The sequence below is a fragment of the Vicia villosa genome, linkage group LG3 (genome assembly GCF_029867415.1).
Source record: "Vicia villosa cultivar HV-30 ecotype Madison, WI linkage group LG3, Vvil1.0, whole genome shotgun sequence".
NCBI lineage: Eukaryota > Viridiplantae > Streptophyta > Magnoliopsida > Fabales > Fabaceae > Vicia > Vicia villosa.
In genome coordinates, this window is record NC_081182.1 from 222,868 (window position 1) to 243,604 (window position 20,737).

Consider the following 20,737-nt stretch of genomic DNA (forward strand, 5'->3'; position numbering starts at 1 on the left):
TAGGTAAAACAACATTTATACAAGATGCATGTTAGGAAGCAAGTGGAACAAGAGGCCCTAGCATGTGTTCCAGCATCTGAGTATGATTGTGTTATATTACTAAAGAGGTGTTTAGCTAAAGTGCTAGAGAGAACCAGTTAAGCAAGAGTTTCCAAGATGTAGCAAAAGTGCTTGACAGAACTAGTTAAGCAGAAGAGCTCGACAAGTGATTATGTATCATCTTGACATAAGTTTTATGTTCTAAGTATCTTCAAAGATTTCCTTGAGAAGAGTTGTGTTGTGATGTTGACTTCTTGAGAAGATACATAAAGTTATTTATGAGAAAAGGTTTGTGGAGTCTATCCAAAATCAGTTTGGATGTGATTTAGTCAAAGATTAAGTTTACAAAGAAGACTTATATGAAGAAAGTTATTTTGGATGTTCTAGTGTAACATGTGGAATACGATGTTCCAACATGTGTGTTGCAATATCTGGTCTCTTATAACAGACAAATGTCATTGCATTTTTTGTTATGATTTATTATTTATCCAAGATTCACTCTACAAGAAGATCTACAATTCATGGAGAAGAGTTAATTTGCATGTGTTGGTGAGAATATAGAGTAAGAAAACAGTCTAGAGAGGGAGTGAATAAACTTACAAACAAAATCATCCGATTTTTGACGAATGAATTATCAGAGGCTTTCAGAGTTTGCGTGCAGAAGATTTTAGAGCAAAAATATGGAAATTATAATTGTATAGAAACTGTATCACGTAAGTACTCAATCACTTCACAAATATCTAAGATGTTCTAATGATGATAAGTAAGGTATTCAATTGATTCAATTGTATACTTCACGAGGTGTGTTTATACAACGATTCAATTTTTCAAATTCTAAATTCAACAAGTTTATCAAATTTTAATCACCACTAAAGCTCGATTAGATATCAATTCCAACAAAACCTAACCTTAAGCAATAAATCTCTACCAATTGAATAAACGATAAACTACTCAAAGAAGTGAGAAACTAAGCATGCAATATACTATGAAAATTAAATGCAAAAGTAAAAGAGAGAGAGAGAGAGAGAGAGAGAGAGAGAGAGAGAGAAGACATTGATATTTATAGGGCTTCGACTATGTGGTCCTTGCATGAGTCTACATGCACTCTTCAGTGGTTTCCCATCGGAACCTGCATTTTTTCTTTTATTTTGACAAATATTGCAAGAGTTCATACAATCACTAGTCCACAATAATTCTGAAGAAAATAAATCATCTATTTGGATCTTGACTTGTATACATTGTAATGACAAACTCTTCTATGTAATCTTCACTTGATTAACGCTTTAAGAATCTTCCAATATCACCAATATACTCCAAGCCTTCGTGTGTAGCAATCACTCCTTGATCCTACCGATTCTTTGAGCAGTGAATTATCCAAAGATCTGAGAAGAACTCCTTCTTGTAGGTAGCCTTCCAGACAGTTACTACCAAGGTAATCTAGTGAAAAGAACCCCTTTTTTCACCGGAGTTTGTCAACAACAGTGACAACTCCTCAATCTTGCAATAACCTGGAAAATGTTTACCCAATCTTCAAGAACGATTAGTTTCAAGACAATGTCTTCCTTAATCAATTACAAATATATCATTACTAAGATTTGAAATCAAAACAAAGGTTTAAGAAGAAAGAAATTCAATTGCAATGGTTTTGAACTTTTCAAAAGTGAGAGGTAGTTAATTTCATAGAAAATCACAAAAATGATTATGAAATTCTTACATGAAACATGTTGACAAAATGATTTTATATGTGCTTGAGATTAACCACAAAAATGAGTGAAAAAGTTGGTTAGATTCGAATCAAGAATATTTCATGGTTTGAGTCAAACGAGCAAGTGAAATGGAATAAGTTGGTTACCGTTCCGTTCTTTTGCAATGCATTGAGATCTCAAAAAATTGAGATGCCCAAGACGGTAATGCCACATCCAATCTTCTCGACTTGCCGTTGTGGTAAAATACCTATGCTCCATAACCTTCAACTCAATCTTGAAAGTTCTATTAGCAGCCATAGGATCTTTAAAGATCAAAACCCCGTTTGCATCCATAACACACAAAGTCTTGTCTTCGATGCAAATCTTGTAACCCTTCTCAAGCAATTGGCCAATACTTAGAAGATTACATTTGATTCCTAGAATTTACAAAACATCTTTGATTAAGGAATTTTCACCATCCTTTTTCATGATCAAAACATCACCGATCCCATCAGCCGCTAAAATGGTGTCATCCATAAATTTCACTTTATTCTTCGTGGCTTGATTCATTTTGACAAACCAATCTTTTCTCCTTGTCATATGCATAGAACAACTAGAATTCAAATACCATTCCTTGCTACATCAGAATCCTTTTCTCACAGTCACCATAACATTTTCTTCTGCATATGTTACTGCAGCATTCCCGGAACTGTTGTTGTTGTTGTCCCACAGCCTGCTACTCCTGCATTCACCTTTCGTGATCATAACCAAAAGTGTATTCTCTTCATTAATATCTTGTCTTGCGTGTTGCAATCTTTTGCAAAATGACCAAACTTTTAACAATTGTAGCATTGTGCCTTGCTCTTGTCATACTTTACTCTTTGGCCTCTAAAGTTGCCTTGACCACCATTTTTGCTACATCTACTCTCACACTTTTGATAAGTGGAATTATTCGAATTTTGAGACTCTTTTCCACAAAAATTTAAAAAATTTCCTTTACTCTCCATGGGTCATTTTCCTTTTGACTTATTGTTCTTCTCATTAAACCATGCTTGCAAAGCGATCTCCGCCTTTTCCCTGTCGTTATTTCTCTCCTCCATCATTTGCTCATGAGCTCGAAGAGAGCTTTGAAGCTCATCTTTGCTTAACGTCGCAAGATTCTTAGACTCTGAAATAGCCACTACAATGTTGTCAAATTTTACCGTCAAAGAACGCAAAATTTTCGACAAAATATTCTACTCAGAAACAGTTTCTCCAAGTGACTTAGTTTGGTTCACCAATCGTGTAACTCTCGTCACGTAATCGTTGATCGTCTCCTTTTCCTCCATTTGAATTTATTCAAATTGAAGTTTGCGAGTTTGTAACCTCACCATATTTGCCTTATCAGCCCCTGCATATGTCTTTTCTAAGATTTATCATGCTAGCTTTGGCGATTCGCAATCGCGAACTTTCTCAAAGTTGTCACCATCCACACATGGATGGATCAAAAACACTGCTTTGTAATCTTTCTTCTACTCTTCCTTATACATTGCACGTTGTGCATCCGTTGCACCTTCGACAAGGGGATTCACTCCATTCTTGATCACTTCAAGAACATCTTGGTAGCCAAACAACAACTTCATTTGCTTGCACCTTTTGTCATAATTCTTCGTATCAAGAGTTGGTAGGCTTGTAGGGACTCTATCATTGGAGACATAATTCATTGTTGCACACTATGTATTTGTGGATCAGAACCACACTCTTGATGTCAAATATTGGAACATACAATCACACAATTGATAAATAGTGGAGGATTTGAGTATGTGGAGACATAGGTAATGAGATAGGGGAGAGAGAGAGAGAGAGAGAGAGAGAGAGAGAGAGAGAGAGAGAGAGAGAGAGAGAGAGAGAGAGAGAGAGAGAGAGAGAGAGTGTATTAAGGGTGAGAATTATGATTATATTCATTCTTCTTCACAATCATATCATCATGGTATTTATACAACAATTAGAATACAAAAGCATCAAGTCAAAAGTTAGAAAAGTCAAAATTTCGGGGCTGTAAACGATTAACACAAACTTATAACCGGTTACAACTGACAAAAACAGAAAATCTACTATCAGATTTAATCGATTACTGCATAACTGGTTACAACAACTCCAAAAATATTTAACTCTTGTTGATACATATAACCGGTTGTCATCCTGTATTAACCCGTTAGACTTAAAATTCTTCAAAAACTCTTTTATTTCACATTTTACTACCTTTTTGTATGACTGCTCTAAATAATTTGGATAATGAAAGACAAATATATTTATTAATTATCAGAATGTAAAATGAGAAAACAAATAAAGACAGCAGATATATAGCCAGTTGGTTTTCAAGAGACCCACAGACAGTACATGAAAAGAGAGAGTATGGCTGAAGTGCTGAAACTTAATCACATGTAATGTCATGTTTTCTTTTTTTGAATCAATCTCATGTGTTCATTAATTGTTGCATTGTGCTTACTGTTTTCTACTCCTTGTTGCATCACGGGAGATGTCCCTCCCAACCAACCCTTTGCATATTGTACTAATAATATAATAATAATAAAATAAAGAGTCAATATTTGTTGGAACTAGATATAAAACTTAATCATTAAATTATTATAGTTTTTATAACTAGTATGAATTATCATAAATGGTTTACTAAGTTTGGCCCAATGCCTTATATTTCACACGTCATTTGTTGCAATCAATTTCCAACAATAAGTGTTTGATGCACGACCATGCATTTAATTCCTATAATGTTAGAAAAACATGTGTTTTTTTATTTTTATAATTGAGTTATATTATTATTCTTTTAAAAAATATATATCTGTATTGATAACAATAAGAGAAGACAAAATATATCTATAGGCATTGTTGACACAAAATTCATTATCTTTATTTTTTTTCTCGACAGTGAACCAATTTTAAAGCAACTCAAAGTTTCAATTTTCCTTTGTTATTAACAACATCTTTAACTGGTAGTATACAAAGCCATGTCAGGATTGACCAAATTGAAAAAGAGAGGTTGTTATGATGAATCTAGCGATCGAGTCAAAACTTGAACCTAAATTCATCTTCAAGTTTTCAATTAATTTTTTCTAAATTTTTTCTCAAATTCTCGCCGGAGATTTCCAAAACTCAATCGACTTACAAATTATATTCTCCAGCAAATTTTAATTTCTACCATATTTATTAATGAGAACCTCATATCAAAATTTATTATAAGTATTTAATCAATTTCAAACACTACTGGCAAAAAATATATACAACAACGTCAACGTTATCACGATCATTTGAATGATGGTGGTGATATCTCTAAATTTAGACGCCTACATATTTTTTTAATTTTTTAATTACTCATTGTTACTTATTATTACGGTTATTTAAAACAACCGTAGTGATATCTTATACAGTTCATAAGTTTGATTTTCAGCGCCTGCTAATTCGTGATTGCTTTAGTATTTTAGTTGCGTCTTTCATTTTTATTTAAGAAACGAAAGTGATATCACTACGGTTATTTAACCTAACCGTTGTGATATATTTTTTTCGGATTTGAACCAATCCATGCCACTTTATAATTGACTCAAAACTTGATTAATATCTTTGCAGTAGATTCATACTGTAAGAAAATTGTTCTCTTAACGCGAAAATACCTTTTCAACATGTGTATGTGTGAGATTCTGTGATTACTGTAAAATGACGAGAGATAGACAGTTAGAGAAAGAGAGAACTACAAATACAATCACACAACTAGTAAATCAATTTAAAGAACCAGAAACATTTATGCAACTGTTAGCTTTCACTGTAAGTCATCAACGCCACTTCTATTTACGATGAGTCTCCACATCTGTAACTAGCTTCACTGTCTTACTTTTTTTCTGCTGATATTTAGCATATGAATACCAAACGCCGCCAGCTGTGTTGATAACCAATCCAGTCACATTCAAAGCATGGACTTGAACACCACCCAGTAAGAAGAAACCAAAGGTCTGAAGAAACAATATGAAACGGATTTAGCGCGTGTATTTCAAGCAATAAGTCACATAAAATACAAACAAAAGATGGACAAATAATAGGTGCCAGAGACAACTGTTCCCTAGCTTAACAAATAATATAAAATTCAAGTTTTTGAGCTGTGACAGAAAATTCTATGGCAAACAGAGGATCACTCCTAGCTTACCGTGGAACCAACTCCTTTAAGAACGCCCACAATAGTTGTAGTTAAAGCAGAATTAACAATAGTGCACAAGAACATGGTGAAATTGAGAACAATGCCCATCACCAACGAAAGAATAAGGATCATCAAAAATGAAAAAGAATAACTCTGCAAAGGTAAAAAAAAATTAAGTTAGATATTAGCTTTCACATCAATATATATCACCAAAATAATAAATGACACAGCCCCATCACATTATCAGATATGTTGCTGCAATCTATGGGCTAAGAAGTCAAACATCAAAGCAAAGTTTATACAATCTTTGAATTATTCTCACTTGAGAAATACGCTTACCCAAAGATTTTAATTTAGAGGTGAATACCACTTAGATGTGAATCAATTTTAATACCGAGAAAAGAGTCTGACCTTTGCAAATAATACAGATAAAGAATATGGGAATTCCCCTGTGGCTATAATAAGAAACATCAAAAATGGAAGAGATAAAAAACTGTTGTAGAACATGATTTCCACTGATGAAAGTCCATTCTCAGCACCAGATTTTTCCACCAGCACAAGGTACATGGTCTGCATAGGAGAGTGGGCAACACTATTAGAAAAGCATGCATAATTACAGTATACATCGCTTCATTTAAAGATTTATAAACAATAAAGTATCAGCATATCACCTGGAAGAAAACTGAAATGAAAGCCAGGCTATACCCAAAAAGGTCAAAGGAAAAATCTCCAAGCGCTGCTATTAGAACTCCAGCAGCAGTCAATATCACTGAGAGAGTAACCTGATAATTTCGATAGAAAGGAACGCCATTTCTGTTTAATGTAAACTTTACTAAAATTGGTAGTGAAATCAAAACTAAAGCCCACAAAATAAATACAATTTGTAGTTTAAATTGAATTTTTAATGGTTGTTCTACCATGAATTCATAAAGATAAAGCAAATAACAACAAATCAATCATCAAAAGCTTTTTTGTCGAGTTTAAGAGAGTGAAATAAGAAAATGCTACCAATAGTCTTAGGCACCCAATCAAATGAACATAATATTCTGATAATGTTCACGGATGTTGTATAAGGTTCCTTCCCTTCTCCAAATTTTTCAATCCATTTGGGATATTTCCACACAAAAATCAAAGTTGTATTACCACCCGCTTAAACACTCTCTTCATAACATCAACAAAACCCCTTTACCAAATGTAATTCTTCTTCTGCCTCTTTTAAAGCCATGCATACTCTCTCTAATAACCATCTTTGGTCTTCGTTGACCACAGTTTAACCAAGAGATTAAACTTGACATTAACAAACTAAAAATTAAGAAAATGATAGAAAACCGATACCTGAGTTGTAGGTCTCCCCTTCCCCATGAAACATCCAGCGATAAGTACAGCAAGCGGTGTAAGCCTCTTTATTGCAATATACATTGGGATATTGACTCCTTTCAAACTGGCCAAAGCAAATGCAACATTGGCATTATAGAAAAATGAAACCGGGAACAGTTGCTTGGCCGTTTCCATATCCACTCCTCTAGCTCTTGTGTATCCCATTTTTCGGCCAAAGTGTATAAGCAAAGTAGTAACTAGTTGCTATGAAACACAAAAACAAAAGCAATAGCTGAATGTTATAAAACAATATTAATTTCTAACACAAAATTTAAGCCTGCTTTCAACACAAACTAAAAATTATTTATAAGAGACTCCCTCTAGCCTTTAATGTAAACCAAAAAGTTACATGTATTTGATGTCAAATACGTGTACCTTTTTACTGAATTTTAATATTTGATGAAGTATATTTATCACTACTACCTCACTCCTAAATATAAGCATTTTCGAAAGGTAAAAGTTTACTCCTAAGTATAAGCATCAGTTGATTCTAACGTGAAAAAACTAATTCTGAGTGAATTGATTCTGTAAAATTAATTATGGCTAAAAGGGAGTTCAAGATAAAGTTATTTATATTTGGATAAATTCTTGCAAAAGTGAGATGAACAATAAATTTCAGTCTAATAAATCACGTTTGGACTCAAAAACTACAAATCCTAGATGTAAAATTAATTATGGCTAAAAGGGAGTTCAAGATAAAGTTATTTATATTTGGATAAATTCTTGCAAAAGTGAGATGAACAATAAATTTCAGTCTAATAAATCACGTTTGGACTCAAAAACTACAAATCCTAGATGTAAAATTAATTATGGCTAAAAGGGAGTTCAAGATAAAGTTATTTATATTTGGATAAATTCTTGCAAAAGTGAAATGAACAATAAATTTCAGTCTAAAAAATCACGTTTAGACTCAAAAACTACAAATCCTAGATTAAGTAGAATCAATTCTAAAAAGCAAAATCAATTAAACTTGAGAACAACCAAACATGTCAAAATCAATTTTATACCTCCATAACCATGAAAACAAACATACTAATAGTCTGTATGGTTTAGCGTTCTATGGAATCACGGTGGGTTTCCACGTTTACAGAAGCTACCTATCACGGCAGGGTCACATCCAGACGTGGATTTACTTTTATGAAAAGCCAAACCAAACAAGCTATAAGTCCCAATTTAAACTTCTAGATACATTTTATTTTAGTTTTAAACTACTTACTTTTTTTTTCTTTTCTAAAAATACTCGCAATTAATACTGATTAGTTGTATTAGAAAATAGAAGTCAAAATAGAATACATGCATTATACATATACAAAATTAGTACATCCATTATACATATACAAAATTAGTAGTATTTTAGCATCAACGCAAATGCAAAAGATGGAAAGAAACCTGCAAAGTGAGTAGAGTCATTGAATACGAATACTGCATAAGAACAGCTTTATTGATAAAAACCATCGCCATTGAAGCAAATCCATACGAAACTGCCGCAATCAAACTACTTCAAAACAACATCATCATTCAATCAGCTTAACCACAAATCACACATCCTATCAAATCAAGAAAAATGATCAAGTACAAAACCTTGAAGAAAATGAACTAGTTTCTGCATCGGCACGAATCTCCATGGCCGATTAACGCGGAAATCGAGATCGATCTAACCGAATCAGCACCGTTTAGTAATAAAACCCAAAGTGAAACCCTGAAATGGAAATTGAATCAATAACTGAATCGAGTAATCAAATCGAATACGAATTACGAGGAATAAATCATAATGAAAGTAATAATAATAACCTGTAAAGGTTCGTTTACATAACTACTGAGAAATAAATAAATAAAGAAGAGAATGAGGTGAGGGTGAAATTGAAGACTGAAGAAAAAAGAGGATAGTGAGGAGAAAGTGTATGGTAGTAAAGTAATAGTGAGGAAAAAAATGTATATATAAAAACAAAAGAAATTTGTGAGAGATTTGTAAACAGCTGGCGTGTGAGGATCGGCATCGTAACGTAAGGTTTGGTGGTTCCCTAAAATCACAGCAAGATGGAGAGTTCAGTCCCGTGCTTTACTGCGGGTGAGTATGGATGCACTAGCTTGCTATAATATTCATTAAATTACATTTTGTGTTGGTTTTGTTTTTTTAATGCTATTATTGTCATTTATTTGGTTTTAAAAGAGTAAGCATTGGATAATAGAAGAAAACCTACAAACCTCTAAAAGAGGCAAGTAAACTATATTTTCAAACAAAGATGACTTGCACCCATCATCCATCAACCTCAGTAATGATAATCCTATTGAAATTCCTAGCCATTACTAACTAAAGGAAATTGAATTGGTTAGTATGCTTGTTTCAATGAGGCAATCACAGTATTTATGACAGTTAGATCAAGATCAAATTATTCAAATTTAATATATATATTTTTTTCTTTTAAAGAACAAAAAATGATGGATATGAGATCATGAAGTTAGCTCATGCGGTGGAGAATATTCTCCGATGTGGTGGAATGAATGGGGACATCTAAGGGTACTAATTAAATCCCTCACCATGAATCTCATTTAACAACTATTAGATTAAATTATGTTATAGATTGTATCTTACACCACAATACATTGGATTATTTTTCTTCTATATTCTCTCTCTCCTTGTTTGGGTCGCATTCATTCTATTATCTCTTGAGTTGCTATATCATAAAAAATGTTGTTCATCAACTATCTACTCAATACTAAAGAGTTGCCCAAAATGACCTTTCTACCCTCACAACAAAAAAACATTTCCCTTGCCAAAAGGTTATTCAAGTAATTAACAAAATAAAAAATACTCCATGCCAATTGTTCTCTTCTCATTGGTCATTTCATAGTATCTACTTCATTTTGTTATAAAGCAATGCAGCTTTTGTAGTACTGAACACACAACTATCCAAGTGTATACGTTTTCATTGGTGGGATTCAAATATTTCGTTTTCCCTCCAACCAAACACACAACTATCCATTTGGTCCTCTTGCTCTGAAACATGATTTCCATTTCTCTCTCCACAGAAACCCACCATTCCTTTCCTCTTGCAGAAGCTCTCACTCTGTTTTGTTTCCAGATTAAAAGGTTTTCACTTTTTAATGTTTTGAATTATGCGTTTTATTTGAGTTTTGTTTCCTAAAAATGTCATCTTTTTCATTTCAAAGAAAACAACAGTCTATAGGTTTTCACTCTTTATATCTTTCAAAAGGTTTGACAATGCTGATCTTGCAATATGCTTTTATTTGTGCATTTGCAGGTGACCTATTTAATGCTATGTCTAGGAGGAGAAATATTCATAAGGTGACCTATTTTATTTGTGAATTGGATTATTCTGCTACCCAGTTTTTATGTTGTGTAAATTTGCTTCCATGTTCTTTTTTTTTTCCAATTCCTACTCTTCAACACGGTTGATATGCAGACAAGGTATGTTGTTACACTTCTGAAAGGTGTAAACCATTTCTTATGGTGCACTGCTAGGTTAGTTTTTTCAGATCTGGAGACTTGGTTAGAGGTAAGAAAAATTGCTCAAATCTCACTGTTGGAATTTCTCAATATCTTCCAATATGATGTAGAACATCTGATTTTATAAATAGTGATTTTGTCAAGATATTAAATATACAGGGAATACTTGATTTTATTTGTTAATGGATGTTTGGAGTTAGATCTCTGGGCTTTATCTATTTATAAAGTTACAGAAGGAGAAGGATGTGTAGCCAAAGTTGCTGCAAAACTTGAATCCATGGAGCCTTGCAGAAGTGTCATTAAGTTATTTCAGTAAAGCTTCCTAATTTGTGTGAATTTTACTCTGCATTGATTGTGTACCTTTACAGGTATTCTCTGCTAATGGTCACACTGGTAGTCAGTTGTTGCTTACTGATGTTAAGCCTAACATACCACCCCTTCTTTTGAGAATGGCTTCTGACTGTGAAGATGGAAAATTCATGTGAGTATAGGATCTTTTCTTTTTAGATTACAACTTCCTTTGTCCAGTAAAGCAATCACATTCTCAAACATTTTATGTTTTGTAGATATGCACTTGGAGCATTTAGATGTCGTGTTGTTTATGCTAATGTATCATACGATCGTAAACATTTTCTTGCCGTTGTTTGTGTTGCTGCCAACTGAATGTTGTTTGTGTTGCGGTTTTGTATGCTGAACTTCCATTTACCACAATTGAATGTTCGTTAGGTGATTTTTCTGGAATTCAGCCTGCTAAAACAAGTCAGATTCGAGTAATTCAATGTTCGTTGGATTATGATAGATCTTCGAAGGGAATTGTCTTTACGGACAGATTGCCCCTATCTACCAGGTGAGCAGGTAAACATAAATTCATAGTTGGAATTTGTTAAATATTAGATTAACATAGAATAAAACAATTAAGCACCTAGGTAGATGAAATATAAATCTGTCAGCGCCTCGTCGAAGTGTTTTATGTCTTTAAAGTTAGCAATATTACCACAGACTGCGATTGACTTTGGTGTTTATTTCATATGGAAATAAATCAAATGGGGGAGCTTCTGTTATCTTATGGATTTGTTCCAAAGGAGGGCACAAATCCAAGCGACTCAGTTGAGCTGCCATTCTCACTCAAGAAATCTGATGAGTCCTATAAGGAGAAGTTAGAACTGTTGAGGAAGTATGGATTATCAGGGTGAGTAGTGAGTACCTAATTTTTCTCTGTTATTAGACCTCATGATTGAACTTGCTACTCACTCGATTGTTCTATTTTTCTCAGATCTCAGTGTTTTCCGTTAAGGGTCACTGGTTGGCCATTGGAGTTAATGGCTTATGCTTATTTAGTTGTTAGTCCTTCAAGCATGAGAGGGAAATTCGAAGAGGTATGTCGTTTACTATCGTAACAAATTCTTTCTCCGAATGTTATATTAGTATAACCATTAGCTAGATAAAAAGTGAATTAGTTTCTCTGCGGCAGAATTCAGCTTGCTAAAAAGTGCATTTGAAGTGCAGCATTGCATTTGTTTTATGTTTTTCCTTAAGTCTTAGCTAGATATTTTTTCGTTATGCTTTCTTTTAATAATTATAGTATACTGTTTTACTTTTGCTATATTTTTATTATATGATTAGAATATATCTTCTTCCATCTTTTTATCTTTCATATCTTCTACAATTACTCAATTGTATCTCTAGCGTTTCTCTTCTAGCTAGAGGTGTATATTTAGCGGGTGCGTATGAGTAATGCTTGGCTGTTTTTATTAAGCAACATGCCGTAGCATAAGGGAAACCTCAACATTGATGTTCATGCATCTAAAGAGCAATTTGTCAAGGATGAGTCCTTCAGGTTTGTCGACATGTTCTGATAGTGCAGTTGAACCATCACTGACCCCAATTTCGATTCTCGAGAGCAGTGAGGATGCATTAGACTTGACTTTTAGTCGGATGGTTTGTGGTTGCGTCATTGCCAAAGAGATCAATTACGGCATCAGAAAGAAGAAGAGATGGTAAGTTGATTGTATGAATTTGAATTGAGTTTTATGAGATTCACTTGTGCGTTGATTTGTTATGAATTTCAAATTGGTCCCTGTCATTATGTTTGTGTTATTTCTGTTTTGTACCGAAAAATATCAGAAATTGTAAATCCTTAGCTTTGCGGCCAAATTTTGATGATCCATGGTCGTAATCCTTTTTGCACTCACTGTTTTAAGCTCTTTTGATGGCTGATAACTGTAAATTTCTGTCCCAATTAATAGGGTCTCCAATGTTGTATTGCCAATGCTACTGCAATCTCCAATGTTGTATTGCCAATGCTATTGCCATCAATTTTTTCTCAAATGCAGATTTGGTTAATTGCGGTCTCTTAAAGCCTTACTGTAAAAAGCAATACACCAGCCTTGCTGCAAAGGAATGGCACCCGACCCATTACCCGGAGCATCACTTTCGATTACAAACTCTTGAGTAAAATATTTAAGAGCTAGCGTGGGGGCTGTTGTCACCTCCTTAAGAATCTCAGAGGCTTCTTTCTCCTTAAACTTTACAGGGTGGACACATTTGCTTCTGATAAATTAATAATGTTTTTGCTGTTGCCAGTGCAATTTTATTAGTTGAATAAATACTTTGTTGTGACATAAGTCAAAATTTATAATTAATCATGCTGATTGCAGTTCAAATTGTGACTGCCATTTTTTCTCCCAGTGGCATCATGGTCTATATTGTTCTAAAAATAATTTTGGAACCAAACTAAAGTTCTGTTATCGATGGACCTTATGTGAAGAGCCACTTGCATTTGGGAATAATAATGTAAATAAAAGTTTGAAAGGTACTTGACACAAGAACTCTAATGAATGACAGACAACATATACTAATAACGTGGGAAATTTTTAAAGGGGGGTGCTCACTGCCCACGTTAGTGGATTTTCAAAAATATTCTTTAGCATAGATTGGATATTGAAATTCATATGTATCAATTATACAAAAAATCTCTTACATCTTTCATAGTTAAAGATGGTCTTTTCATCTTAAAGACATCTCCATTCAAGTTAAAAATGGTTTGAATTTGAATTTTGGAGTTCGGAAACATCATGTAAAAAGGTGAATGTTCGTATTATTTTGCATGGATGGTACACTTTATTATCATAATTATAAAAAAATTTCAAACCCTTTTAAAATCTCTTGCATTCCTAATCAATATATTTTCTTGCAAACAACATTTAGTTGTATAGATGAGGTAAACATGTATTGTGTGATTTTTGAACAACACAGACAATATTTGAAAATATATTTATCTCACGGGTCACTAACAAGACAATATTTATTTTATTTTAATCAATAGTTATTTTAATTTAAGAGACAAAATCTTTATTTTTAAATATTAATTTTTTCTCCATCTTACAATTATATATTTTCTTCTTTGTTAAGATTATTTAATATAATTAAATCTATATCATTATTATGATCATTTTAAAAAATAAATTATTTCAAATTTTGCATTTATATCAAAAAATTTACATTTGTATTTGATACTATCTAAGTGTTATGACATATCACATTAACAAATATTTTATTATTATTATTTTTTTTAATAATTATTATTTGAAGATTCTAAATTACTACATTTTTTATTATCTATACAATATCATAATTCAATTACCCGTGCGGGAGCACGGGTCTCTTACTAGTTATTGTCTCAACCATCAAACAAGAAACTCATTTTTCCTATCTTTCTCCCTGTCCATATCTTTACAGAAGTTTAAACAGTTAATTCCAAGTTCTCTTGTTGAAGATGACCCATAAAAAATAAAAAGGATAATCAAAAGGAAACTTATCCATATCATAATCACAAATTACAATTCATAATACTACCATTTATTCATACTCATCAATTAATGAAGGAAGAGAAAAACAGACAAAGAAGAATACAGTGAGAAAAGGGGAGAAGGGAATTCTTCATATTAACATAAATTTAGTATATTAATTTATTCTTCATATTTTCTTCTCCTTCATCTTCCTTCCTTCTAAAAAAAACCACACAAATTACAATTAACCCGGGAAACCACCATTGTGTATCATCATAAAATGTAAAAATAAGTTATTTATCGTCAGCAAAGACGTGGGATTCTGTTTAGCTGAGATATGTCACTCGACAAAAGCGTTGTGTGGTAATGTTGGTTAACATCAGATAAAAAAACTGAAAGAAAGAAATAGTATTCAAAGTGGTGTGATACGTGATAACACCTAGGGGTGGCAAAACGGATCGTCCGTCCCGCCTTAAGTCCGCCAAAAAAAAGAGTGAGGCGGGCATGCCCGCCAAGTCGAAACGAGTCTAAAAATCAAGTTTGCCCCGCCAAGGTGGCGGGTTGGCAGGCGATAGACTTGCCCGCCTATTTTTTATTAATTTATTTTTTCATGTTTTAATAGATTAATAGACTTTTTAACCTTTCAATTAAAATTTTCACTTATTTTTTAAAACAATTATTTATAAAGCATCTTTTAAACAAATTTTACTTACAAAAATGTTGCATATATTCACAAATAAATGTATAAATTAAACCATCAAAAATAAATGATTGGAATTATCTAAAAAAAATGGTGGACTTAAGGCGGGATATGCTAAAGGAATATAGGGGCGGCGGGTTTTGGCAGGACGAGCATTGGCAGACGGCGGGTTTTGACAGGGAAGACTTTAGTGGGCGGCGGACCCAAAATCTCAACCCAACCCGCTATATAATGGCGGGTGCGCGGATCGGCCCGACGGACCACTGTCCGTTTTGCCACCCCTAATAACACTAGTGAACCCATTTAATCTAATGGTTGTTATATATGGCCCATCATGAAGGACTTGATTAATGCATCACTCTAACTGTCACCATTTTTTAATGTTATTATTAATATTTATTTTGTTTAAAAAGGGCAAGCATTGAAAAGAGAAAGAAAACCTATAAACCTCTAAAAGACGTAAGTAACTTAATTTTCAAAAAAAAAAAAGATGACTTTGAATGCACCCATCATCCATCAACCTTACTATTGATAATTCTATTGAGATTTTTAGCCATTACTATTTTAAGGAAATTGAATTGGTTAATATGTTTGTCTCAATTAGGAAATTACAACATTTATGGCTTTTAAATCTAGATTAAATGATCAAATTTAATATATTTTTTCTTCCATGTAAGGAACCATAAATGATGGATCTAAGATCGTGAAGTCAACACATGCAGTGGAGAATGTTCTCCGACGTGACGGAACAAAATGAGGACATGTAAGATTAACACTCTAACGTTTAAGTCAATCAATGAATTCAACTAATGGAACAAATTATGGTTAAAACGTACATGGAGATTTGTAATGGGATACCTTTATATAGGATAAGATTAGAACCACTACACATTTTCTGACATGTAACGTAGGGGCCAGTTATATCATATCTAACGATTGGTAGTCATTTGTGAAACGGATCGAGTACGGGCACAATAGTTATAGGTGCGTTAAACCCTCGACCCTTTTTGTGGACACACCTTTGGATAGATAATTGGGCCTAATGGCGGTCTAGAACATATTAGATTTTTCAAATGATAAAATACTAATTTTTAGTATAGTTTCATGTTTGAGGCGAGCTTCCTGTAGATCAGCCTAAATGAAAATTTATTTTCCTGAATCGTTGTGATATTTCATTTTCAAATGGATCGGAGAAGCCCCTACATCTATTGTCGCAAGGAATGTCATTTCAAGGATATTATTATAGACGCTTTCATAAGGGATCGCGAGAAAATGCGCATTTGCAATCAGTGAGCTAAGGGAGTTTCACAGTGATGGTTCTTTCTTGCTAGATGATTCTCCGTCGATGGAATCAACGGAGGGGAAATGGAAAAATTTGGAGGATGGGAAACAATCCTTTTAGGGACACGTTGTTGGAAGAAGAATTAGGTCTACTCGTCATTATGAATACGGTCGGACTAGAACAGTTATCCCCAAAGATTGCTAGAGCGCTTCAATGAGAAGTTTTTCATAACATTGGGTCGACGTTGCATTAGACTGGGGTCTTCGCGATTGGTTCACTATTTGGTGAATAAGAAAATTTTGGGGACCCAGAGTGAACGACCTTGGGATTTGAGTTCTCATTTAGTGTGCTTAATTGCACTCGATTGTTGTTATGATCTCGGGGAGAATTAGAGTGTTGATTTTTATCTACCTATCTTATTTCATTTTTTATCGTGATTTATCTATCTCGCTCTACTATATTAGGGTTATCTCTCTTTTCAAATTGTGCTTCATCTCTTTGAGCAAATTGTCTTTATCTTCTTTTCTCTTGCCAACTCTGAATATTTCCCCTTGGGCTCTCGCGGTGTGTTATTTTATGTGCATGGTTATCTTTTTAGGTTTTGAAACTTCCTTGGATATTCACTCTATAGAGTGGCATGTCATCGTAACTTTATTCTCATACTTCTAGTTTCCTTCCAATACCATATATCTCCCTCTTGTTTACTATTTTTGTTTCTTACTCTTTGTTTTGGAAATGGTCAACATAGAAAATGAACTAGAAAACATAGTAGAATATCTAATGATTATAGTATAAGCGGCACTTCATCATGCATCGGGGTAGTAGTCATAGAAATATTGAATGTCACTCATTTGGTCATCGCCAAACCCTTGCAAACCTCATGGGTTAATGTGCCTAACCATGCCCTATTCACCATAGTAATACCTTCACGGGTGACTTGGAGGGTGTCCCACATTTCTTTTGCAGTTTCACAGTGAAAAAACTCACAAAAACTCATTAAAACTGAGAGCGATAATGATGACAACTTTCACTTTCAAACTGCGCTGCACATTTTGTTTATCATCTTTGGTCCAATCATTTTCAAGTTTGTTTTTCACATCACCATTAACTATGCGTGTAGGAACAAATGGACCTTCCTTCACAACCTTCCAAATACCATGATCCACCTCTTCTATGAAAAAACTCATTTTCTCTTTTCATAAACTACACCCTTCTCCATTAAAGAAGGAGGGTTTTCTTAGTGAATAACTTAAAGTTATTTTTCCTCCTTGGATGATTAGTCCTTAATAGGAGTTAGGCTCATATGCCACTTGTTGGATAAGTGACCTCAAGCACAATTTGGGGGGAGGGTGAATTGTGGTGTTCAAAATTCTTGATTAATTTAAACCTTTATCAATTAAGACCGTATTAGAGAGTTTAAGTGAGTAATTGCAGCAAAAATAAAATATAGAAAAATAAATTGCAAAAAGTAAAGTGATAGAGTTAGAGCAATTCCACCAGATATTTATACAGGCTTGGCCAACATTGGCCTAGTCCTGTCCCCAAAAGGTTTTCTTGAGATTTTCACTATAGACTTTGAGCTTTTAACAGGTTATGTCGAGAAACCTTATTGCATTATGATTTTGAGATTTTAAGCACTTAGGCAACCAAAAACAACAACACATTTGAGGCGTCACATATATAAACTTAAGCAAATCACAAATCATGCTTATAATCATGGATACATAACACTTTATCGGAGGAAAACTCATACATCATAAGTCATTCAAATATGAACATTCTCATAACATCGCGTCGGAATTCAAAGGACATCAATTCAAATCGTAACATCTTTGCCAACACGGCAACAATATCCAACATGTCTCAAAATAAAGAGAACAACAATAAAATCCAGCAAGGCATGACAACAAGATCAAAACAAATAAACGTCCCCTGAGTGCTACGTATCAGAGCATAGACACACCGACTCGAGCTAATAGGTAAACGACTACTCCACGTCGTTATCTGCACGTTACCAACAAAGGGTAACATTCAAACAGAAGAGGTGGGATATCATTCATTATAAAGAAACGTATGATAATATTCAAAGCATGGTAAAGATCATACATATATCACCACTTCTCATCACATAAATCTTACGACAACTATCATCTCTAAACAACTTACAAAACGGCGACAATGTCAATAATCAATTATGACAACATACTCAATTCATAATTATAATATCCATGCATTATAATAACATCTCTTCATCTCAACAATTCAAACACAAATCAATACAATTTAAATGCAAATCAAATGCGACTTGACTTATGCAAATGCATGTGGTACCATTTGGAGTAAAACTCCCACCGTCTCAAAATTTGCCATTGGGCACACCGTCGCTATTTGCCATTAAGGCTACCATCGCTATTTGTCATTAAGGCCACCGTCGCTTTTTCCAGTAAGGCCACCGTCTCTTTATGCAATGGATGTGACTCAATGAATGCAACATCCATACAAACACGACATTTACAACACATCACAAACATCGACTAAACATCACTACTTTTATAGTAATTCATCACTTCAAAATCACGTCACTATGTTGTAACATCATACAATAATACATCACTTCACAACCACGTCACTATGTTGTAACATCATACAATAATACATCACTTCACAACAACAATCACAACATCAAACAATTTCATTTAAAGAAAGCTTCAAAAATGTTTCCAAAGGTTTCCAAATCATATTCATTAGAACAACATCAATTAAATCTTCACGGAGGTTCAAACGACACTTAAAAAGGAGTTACGAATCAAAAGATACATCATTTCAAAATTTGAACAAGTCTTGCATAGCAGGGTCCGCTTAGCGACCTTCCAGCGAGCTTATGGAAACTCAAATTCAATAACCCAGCTTGAAGCGCGCTAATACATACTAAAAACATAAGCAAATCAAAATTGCAGCTCTGTTTAGCGGACCAGCTCCGCTTACCGAGCTTGCACATTTTCAAATTTTCACTCAGCATCCGCTTAGCGAGTCAGGGCCGCTTAGCGGACGTGCGATTATGCAGAAAAATAACAGAACCATACAGCACTGCGTAACCACACTTCCACCACCCAAAACTCATCCCAATCAACAATTAAACACATATAATCACACATCTAACATCATTCATCATCAATCATCAATAAAACATGTTTTCAACAAAAAAATCATGCAATTTCATCATAAAACCCTAATATTCTACAACATTCAATCCATGGTTCCTACATACAATCTAACCCACCCTAAACATCATCATACATCCCTTTAGCATGAAAGAACCTCATCCTTACCTTGAGTTTTGGATTGAAGACAACTCTAGCTTCAATCTTGGATTCTCCTCTTCTCTTCACTCTTCTCTTCTTTCCCTTCTTATCCCAATTTTCACAAAATAAGCTTCTAACTCTCTAATTCTCTAAAACCCTTATTTTTGTTAAACCCTTACTATTCTCTCATTATGCTAATGAGCTCTAATTAGTACCCCTCAATTACTAACACCAACTTAGGCCCAATAACTAATAATCTTACTAACTTATATTATTTACTAATAATTCCCAACAAAATAACATAAAACTAAATAAACACATAATTATCACATAATCCACATAATTTGTCAATTAGTTCACACAACATACAATAACATAAATAATTAAAGTAAAAATGGGCGTTACACTCATCGCTTGGTTAATCGTTTAGTCATTCTCTAATGAATTAACATAACATTCTAATCCATTAGATGATATAAAAAATTTTGCCAATCGACTGACTTAAGTATCAAATGGATTGATTAAATTCAAAAGGGCTTTCAGAAGAGATTGGATAGCTTCTTAATAATTTGGTTTGGATTAGAAAACAATTTGCATGATAACAATTTTTTTTAAAATGATTTTTAAGTGTGCGTGGGTTGCCTTAATACTCTTAAGCTACTACCTTACTTTTACAATACTCGGTTCACTCAGACAGATAGACAGACATGAGCTGACGAGCTTTCACATCTTTTCCTAAAGAGGCTTAAAGACTATTGCTAGATAGTATCTGATTGTATAAACATTTTGATCTTGATTCCTTTTTTGCAAGCACATAGATCCTCATGCGTTGTCATTATCAAAACTCCAGTTGCTGATCTTTATCACCCGCAAGCATATAGATCTGCAAACGCATACTAGATTTGGATACTAAAT

General features: G+C 33.7%; 1 protein-coding gene and 1 long non-coding RNA gene across 6 annotated transcripts; one reads left to right on the forward strand and one right to left on the reverse strand.

Moving 5' to 3' along the window:
* Positions 1 to 5,447: 5,447 nt before the first annotated feature.
* LOC131659992 (UDP-galactose/UDP-glucose transporter 7) lies at positions 5,448 to 9,385 on the reverse strand. Its single transcript, XM_058929101.1, has 8 exons — positions 9,073 to 9,385; positions 8,863 to 8,980; positions 8,671 to 8,776; positions 7,240 to 7,485; positions 6,576 to 6,686; positions 6,316 to 6,474; positions 5,914 to 6,057; positions 5,448 to 5,722 (listed from the first exon to the last, which is right to left on the reverse strand). The coding sequence occupies exons 2-8, from the start codon at positions 8,904 to 8,906 to the stop codon at positions 5,558 to 5,560; spliced, it is 975 nt and encodes a 324-aa protein (XP_058785084.1). The 5' UTR covers positions 8,907 to 8,980; positions 9,073 to 9,385; the 3' UTR covers positions 5,448 to 5,557.
* Positions 9,386 to 10,209: 824 nt separating this feature from the next.
* LOC131654711 (uncharacterized) lies at positions 10,210 to 13,435 on the forward strand. 5 transcript variants are annotated; one of them, XR_009299544.1, is made up of 6 exons: positions 10,210 to 10,372; positions 10,545 to 10,588; positions 11,119 to 11,231; positions 11,317 to 11,939; positions 12,024 to 12,747; positions 12,997 to 13,435. It is a non-coding gene; the product is annotated as an uncharacterized LOC131654711 (long non-coding RNA). The 5 variants fall into 5 exon arrangements; XR_009299547.1 differs by having other exon boundaries at positions 13,084 to 13,435; XR_009299545.1 differs by having other exon boundaries at positions 12,024 to 12,126; positions 12,507 to 13,435.
* The last annotated feature ends 7,302 nt before the right edge of the window (positions 13,436 to 20,737 follow it).

Bases quoted from the DNA above. Each gene is read 5' to 3' on its own strand.
- LOC131659992 (XM_058929101.1), bottom strand. From the start codon at position 8,906: ATGGAGATTCGTGCCGATGCAGAAACTAGTTCATTTTCTTCAAG. The intron at 6,687-7,239 runs GTATCGGTTTTC...CGAAATTATCAG, and splicing joins AGGGGAGACCTACAACTCAG to GTTACTCTCTCAGTGATATT. The intron at 5,723-5,913 runs GTAAGCTAGGAG...TTGTTTCTTCAG, and splicing joins TTAAAGGAGTTGGTTCCACG to ACCTTTGGTTTCTTCTTACT.